Here is a 7,965-nt window from a genome sequence, read left to right as displayed (position 1 = left end):
AAGAAAAAGAAAAATCATGATTTTGGAACTTGGAAACGATTTGGAATTTGCTAAAATTTGATTTTGAATTGAATAATTAAATCCTGTGTAATTAGAGAACAATTGCACTTTATACATAGTGAGCCGGGGGTCCAATTAATTGAGGGTTTGAAAGCTAAGTAGAGGAAGTACAGAAATTAGGATCTATCAATATCAACAACCTAAGTGACATGGGTGAATTCACTGATTTGGTTCAGAAGTGAAATGAAAAAGGGTCAAATGCCTGACATTAATCAATCCCTCCAAAATATTGGTATAAGTAAGTTTGCATATTAATCACCTCTCTCAAATCCGCACAAAAGTGAAAATTTGTGCACTTGGTACGACTTTTTATTGTCTAAAACCCAACACAGTTATTGGAGAAAATGTGGATAAAAAATGGATATAAATATTTTCCATTGAAATCAATCTCTTATCTTATGGTATGAGCTAAATGTCAGTCAATATTTACTACAGTATAGACTCAAGATAGTAAAAAAACCCAAAATAAGCTGGGAGAAACTGAAAGTTACAGGCACATGCCAGACTAAAAATTGATCATCATCTTTAGTTTAACATAGATAGTAAACTAAGAACCATGATTGCCATCAGAGAAAGATCCATCTTAGCAACATTGGCAAATGATATACTTGCACTTGGAGGAGGTGCCTCAGCAACAGGTGAACTAGCAGTACTGATGTTGGCCACAGGAGGAAGAGGTGGGTCAACAACATCTGCAGAATCCAGCGGTGGAAGTGGTGCCTCTGCCGGTGGCTGTACTTCAGGGGGTGCCAAGCCTAACAAAGAACCAGGTGCAACTGGTAGGATGTTGTATTCGGGTTTATCCGTATTGGTACATGGGCTTCCTGCAATACCAAAAATGGTAATATGTTAAGCATTGCATGCACCATCAGTGGGAAAATGTGTATCTCCAATGCATGATATACCTTCGTATTGCATATAGAATTACATTATTTACTAGCACCCACTAGCCACACGACCCAGTGGTATAAAGATGCATTTGTGAGAAACTCTAGGTCCCCCAAATGAAGATGGAATGAAATGAATAGAATTTAAGGTTGTAGGAGCACATACTGATATAATTACTGGCAGTTCCTGGGAACTCAGTTATGATCCCATCAACTCCGATTCCAGTAACAAAAGTAGCAATCTCCACAATAGGATCTGAGAAATAGTCAAATGCGAGTGTGATGTACTCGTTCCTCAAAACATAGACATAGACCGAGATATTTGCTTTCTGAAACTCCTCAACAACACTTGTGAAATCCGTGGTGAAGTAATCTGTAACTTCGATGATGGTTGCTCTTGTTATGGCAACTGCATCAGCATACTTCTTGATTTCCTCCACCGACTGTTTGGGTGCGTCACCTACTTTGTCTTCGATATACAGCACCCTTTGGTAAGCTGGAACACTTTTAAACTTGGACAACACTGAAGTGTCATCGGATTGGATCAGGACTGATTGGGTGGATTGCTTGTCAAAGGTGGCATTGCTCAAGGCAGTGGTTACAGAACCTACAATGTCAAGCCCCTTCTTTGATGCTAAGTAGGCAGCATTCTGAGAAAGACAGGTAGGTGTTGGTATAAAATATATAAATAGAACTAGAGTTGAAGCATGATAGGGAATAGGCTACATATATATATACATGGCTTTGGATTGAGGTGTATTAATGAGCAATGATGCTTATGAAGAAGCCTATAGTTAGAGCAGAATAAAAAATTTCTCAAAAGGGAAAAAAGAAGCTTACCTGAATGTTGATCAAAATTCCAGAAGCTCCCTTTGCTTTAGCAAACTCCAGAAATTCAGCAAGGGTCACAAATTTACCAGAATTCTTATATGCTGGGTTTCTTGGGAAGTCCTTGAAAACAGTAGTTATTTGAGCTGCAATATGAAAGTTTTCAAGTGTAAGTGGTATCAAAAGCTTGTAAAACTTGAAATTTGAGAGAGTACAAAAAAGTTCAGAAGAAGTTTACGTTTCAAGGTTTGAATCTCGCTCCATGTGAGATCAAATGAAAAAACTCCAGCATTAGGTTGAATTTCTTGGACAACAGTTGACCTAGAAATGAAAGAAGTTATCACTGTGGTTGCTCCCATAAGGTCCGCTGAATCCAAGCAGAAGGCGACTCCATCTTTTGACATTTGAACTGAGCAGTCTATTATGTCCGCGCCATCATCCACTGCTCGTTGATAAGCAAGATCAGTGGCGCCAGGGTAAATCCCACTTGCTCCATTTTTAGTTATGATCAAAGGATTTCCTGAAAAGGCACAAAATAGTTTTTGCAAAATCAAAGCTTGTTCTTCCTTTAACTTATCTATAAACTTTTAAAGGCTGTAGCATGTGCTTAGAGAAAGATTTAAGATAAGTATCACACCTTTGGCTGGCTTAACCTGCTTGTTATTGGCAAAGCATCCTACAGCAGAAAGAGCAAAGGCAGGGTCAGATCAGAACCGAAAAAACATTAGAATAACAATTTATATCCTGCTCTAGTGATTTGAATTACCATCACTGGATTTTAAATTTTGATGAGTAAATATCTTCTGGAAATATATATATATATATATATATATATATATATATATATATATATATTATTTGTCTGTTTAGTAACAACATTTTCTTTTTAGCTTTTTAACTTATTTACTAATGTATAGGTTTTTAAAACCTTGCCTTTTCCAAGCACAACTATACTTTAACCAACATATATATATATATATATATATATATATATATATATATATTATTTGTCTGTTTAATAACAACATTTTCTTTTTAGCTTTTTAACTTATTTACTAATGTATAGGTTTTTAAAACCTTGCCTTTTCCAAGTACAACTATACTTTAACCAACTTCCAACAAAAAGCTACATTCAATCGCACTCTAGATTTAGTATTGGGTTTGTATAGCACTTTAAAGAAAATGGGGTTGAAAAATATATTGATGGCATATGATAGTTGGTCCTCACCAATGGCTTCTGATGCTGTAGGTGGGAAATCAGTAAGCACCCCGTCAACAGAGAACTGAGAATTATCAATAAAATGTAGGTATTCCTGTGATGGATCATAGCTATAATTATAGCTTGAGATTAAATCATTTGAAAAACCAGAAGCATATACTTCTAGTCCTTGTTTATGAGCATCAGATACAAGGGTAGTAGGAGCCCCCAAATACTTGTCTGCCTTAACTGGCAATATATATTCTTTGGGGACAAGGATCCCAGATGCATATGACTTGATGGAGGCAAGATCCTCCAGCAGTGAACTGTACTTTTTGTTGGTTGTAGGTTCAATCTCATCTGCACCGAGGACCTGGAAGATGAGCTTTGTCTTGTCTTTGTTCACTTTCCCAACCATGCTCTTCAAGAAACCAATCTCAGGAGATGAAATGTAATTGATACCTATAAATCTCAATGCCCTTTGAACATATGTTGCTGGGCTGTGTTTGTGTTGGGTGTAGAATGTATCATACTGCATACCAAACACAAAAGCTATTTTAGAAAATAATGAATGATGCTTGTGGATTTCATGTTTGAATGAAAGAGAGAATTTTCATTCCCTAAAGGAAATAGGTTACCAATAATTAGTTTAGAGAGAGACCTGAACATTCAACCAAAACTGGGCCGGTTTAATTCCTGTGACATCTTCAACAGTAGATATAGGTGCTAGCGAATCGAACATACTTGATCGAGAGAGTACATTCTGAACCACTGTTAAAAAAGATCATCACAAAGCAAATATATAAATATATATATATATATATATATATATATATATATATATATATATATAGAATTTTTTTAAAAAGGTCACTTTTGAAGCTATAGATCAAGTTCTTTATTGCTACAAGCTTTTCATTTGATTCATTATGAAAGATATTATGTATTCTGTTTTTCTGTTGATTCTTCCTACTTCTGAAAAAGCCATCAATTGTAGTAATTGTGTTTCTGCATAGCGTGGACAGTGTGAAGTAGATTTGACTTGTTAGGAGGAATTGCAAAAAGTAATTGTAAATTTGAATTTCTTTTTCAATAAGTACTAAGTGTTAAATTACATATTGTCTCAAAAGTTTAAACAATTGAAAAATAGTATATTTAATTATTTAATCACATATTGCTAATAACAGGTACAAACATTTTTCACAACTTCTAAGTTCCAACATGACATGTTATTGGTGCATAAAAAAAATGGCGTTAGTGATAGACTTAGATGAAAATGATGTTATTTCAATGATAACGTTTCCTCCATTCTAAGCAGTTGTTCAAAAAAAGACTGATTAAAACTAGGATAATGTGATATGCATCATCTATATAAACTATGTTACTAAAAAGGAAGTACCAGAAGCTAAACCCCCCATTATTATCATACAAGGAAATAGGAGAAAGTCAAGGTGTTTGGAGACTTGCATGATATATTGTTGAAGAGCTGATCACTTGTATAATCCAAAGAAAACCACCCCGACACTTCCTTTCCATTGACAGTGTAGTTCTTTTTTTCTTTTGGGAATACAAGGTTTATATTTGTTGAATTATCAAGTGTGACACCCGAGAGGCATATACCGATGCCATCTTTTGTTAGTTGTAGATTGCAGAGCGTAGCCGTATCTGGCAAACTTAAAGTCTGTGTCATTTGATTTGCAAACGAGCTGGACTCAGGAAACATTCCTGTGAACCCGCCTCTCGCTATCACAAGGGGCCGTTTACCTGGTAAAAGAATCACAGAATGTATCACAAATTCAACCTGGTATGAACTATATAAATATGCATGATATTGAGCATAACCAATGAGTTTTAAATCAAATGACATTTTCTAGCGTTTCCAAGAGATATGTCTTGGTTCCAACCCCGCTTTCTTAGAAACATAACTTTGTCTAAAAGTCTTGGGGTGGTAACATAACTTTTGCCATTCTTCACAATAAAAACATACTGTTTTCAATTTAATTAGTAAAGATCCCTTTTTCTTTTTTCAAATTTATGCAAGTTGCTACAGCCATTGATTAGTTGAGCCTCAAAGATGAATTTTGCAATTACAAAGATCCTTCATTTTCTAGAAACACAGATCTTGGAACTTGCCACATTGATCCTGTTCCTATTACTGGATTGTTCCTTTTCTTCTTTCTTAGATTGTAGCTTTTTCTATATATTTTTTTAAAACATAGCACCAAAATCAAATAAGAGAATTCGTAACAATCAAATCCTTACCACTTAAAGTCAGCCATTTCTTTGCTGTAGAATTCTGCCCTAAAGCTGAATGTATCAACAAGGATATGAAAAACAAGCACCTGATCATCTTGTTCTGATTCTGTCATAGATCCAAAAGTTAGAGTTGATGAATGAACAACATCGTAAAGAAAGACAAAAAACAAGAAAAGAAAAAAAGAAAAAGAAAATGATATGATAATGACTAACACATTACATTTTCACAAGTTGGTAGAGTAAATTTGTTTGTTACAACACAAGGACGTTAATTTAGCATCCTTAATAGTAACGTTCAACGTTTATTACATATTAATGCAGTCAGTTTTAATTACTTCTGTTTAAGTTTATTTATTGGCTTCAGAAAATCCCCACAAAGATTATGGTGGATAATATCACCTCTGATAATTCAGCTCCAATATTTATTTCATCTCAAAGATTCAACACCACAATGCATCAATATCTTACATGTTTCCCCTATATTAGATGGACTAAAAATATTCAAAACACCAAAACTTCAACCAAAAAAAAAAAATTGAATATATCTAAATTCCATCATTCAAAAACACATTAATTAACAAATGTTTATTTAATTCAAAAACACATGTTTCCCCTTTTAATTTCATTCTTGGTTTCCTTTTGTTTAAGGCCTGATCAAAATTAGTTAACAAATTTTTTTATAAGCACATTAATTAACAAAAATTAAATAAACAAAAAAAAGAGAGACATGAAAAACAAAACAATGTAAAGCAAACCCAGTTGAACTTACTTGAATGCCGTAGATTATATGGAGGAAACAAACATTCCCTGTCAAGTTTCAAAGGAAAAACTCTCAAGGGAATGTAATAATTATGTAATAGAATTAGAAGAGAGGAGAGGAGGTAAAAAATAACATGAATAATTTAAGAGAATTTTTACTTCTCAAAGTAATTATATTCTTGATTCTAAAAACTCCTATACAGTTCCCGAATTAATAGCTTTTTTTGGCTAGGATTTGATCTGTAAAGGAGGTCGACCCGTTTTTGCTCTGAAGTCCTTATTAATTTGCTATTCTTGTTCCTCCTTTTTAGAGACTAAAGTTGTTTTTACGTGTTGTTTCGCGGGAGAAGAGACAGCTCAAAACCTTAACGGCTTAAACGGTTTTTTTAAAATATATTTATTAATAAAACCCCTAAACATTGTGTAAATGAGTCTAATGTCTGGTGACTGGTTAGGGCCTTTGCCGCAATTTCCTCATGGTTAAATGTGGATTTGTTTTTGCTAGTTTTTGAGTAACCAAGTGAAAGATATATTTGATAAATGCTATAAATGCATGATAACAAATCTTGAGTAACAGGTTTTTATTTGCTATTATTGGTGAGCGAAAAAATAATTTCAGTGGTAGATTTTAAATTAGAATTAATAATAATTTTAAGTAGTAAGTTGTTACCGATTGTTATTAGTGAGCTAGAAAAGTAATTTAAATTGTAGGTTTAAATTAAAACTGTTAACAACTTACCATTAAAGATTTGATACAAATCTATAAGGTTGATGTTCGGAGTTCAATTTTGTCCCAGTGATAGCTTATCTATTTTTTTTAATAGATTAATTCGATGACTGTAAAAACCAAACTCCACAAAGAATAAAAAAGGGAAGAGTTTTCAGGTTGATATAATTAAATAGAATAAATACATGGTTTTACATTTTATCTTGGGATGTCCTAACTCCTTACATTTTTTCACAAAGATCCTTAGAAGAAATTTATAAAAATTACCTCTTATTGATTATCATGTAAATTCTAAACGTGGGACATTTGTTAAAGGCAATCTTAATATCATTTTATTTTTTAAATATGGTACTGGTTGTTTTGTGATAAAGATTTTTTAAGTCGTACATTAGAAAAAGGAAAGAGGATATATGTTAGACTACCTCCTCTTTGAATGTTACTCACTCCTTCAAGAATTTCAAACATGAATGTACGGGTTAGCTTTTATATGTTCCTACCATTCTTTAGGTCAATATTGAATTTTGTGTTTGACTATTTATTTAGTTATTTATTTATGTTAATGTTAGGCTAAGTGTACAAGTCTTGTTGTGATGGTGGCAAGTGACGCACATTAAGGGTCTGTTTGGATAGAACTTATTGCTGAAAACTAAAAACTGAAAACACTGTAGTAAAATAATTTTTAAATGGATAAAAAATACTGTTCATGCCAAAATTTACTGTTCATTGGCCTAAAATCACTGTTCATGGCCAATGAACAGTAACAAACACACGTAAAAAAAAAAAAAAAAAACTTGGACGCGCGTTTGCGCTATCCAAACGCCCTCTAAAAGTAATACGGAGGGAGTTTGAGGTAATGTTACCTATCATCACAACCTTTCACAAATCACATAAAAGGACATGACTTATGCTTAGCGCATTAATGCATTGGACACGTTGAGATATGAATTTGTGTCTGCATTTTAATGTATCCGGTGCAATTGATGCGTTGAACACAATCTCAACCTACATAAAAGTGAATGCTTTAGACATTTGGTCTTATTTTTTATTTTTAAATTATGTTTAGGCTAGCTTTTGTGTGGGGCTGCCATTTTATTTTTTATTTTTTATTTTTTTGGGTTTGGTCTTGGATAAGTTTATAAAAATTAGTAATTAAAAGTGGTTTAACTCTGGAATCAGAATTGGTTTTGGTTAAAATTGAATTGTCAATTTGATCTATTTTGACTTAATTTAACTTTTTTTTTTTTTTGCTT

General features: G+C 33.2%; 1 protein-coding gene across 1 annotated transcript; it reads right to left on the bottom strand.

Moving 5' to 3' along the window:
* Window positions 1–524: 524 nt before the first annotated feature.
* On the bottom strand, window positions 525–7,180 carry LOC142635380 (glycerophosphodiester phosphodiesterase GDPDL7-like). The gene is made up of 11 exons (XM_075809547.1): window positions 7,138–7,180; window positions 5,999–6,036; window positions 5,236–5,335; window positions 4,441–4,737; window positions 3,635–3,744; window positions 3,004–3,505; window positions 2,413–2,451; window positions 2,014–2,295; window positions 1,788–1,921; window positions 1,114–1,597; window positions 525–884 (listed from the first exon to the last, which is right to left on the bottom strand). The coding sequence occupies exons 1-11, from the start codon at window positions 7,178–7,180 to the stop codon at window positions 586–588; spliced, it is 2,328 nt and encodes a 775-aa protein (XP_075665662.1). The 3' UTR covers window positions 525–585.
* Window positions 7,181–7,965: the final 785 nt, after the last annotated feature.

Source organism: Castanea sativa, chromosome 1, assembly GCF_040712315.1.
Source record: "Castanea sativa cultivar Marrone di Chiusa Pesio chromosome 1, ASM4071231v1".
Lineage (NCBI taxonomy): Eukaryota > Viridiplantae > Streptophyta > Magnoliopsida > Fagales > Fagaceae > Castanea > Castanea sativa.
This window is presented reverse-complemented; position numbering and strand designations above follow the sequence as displayed.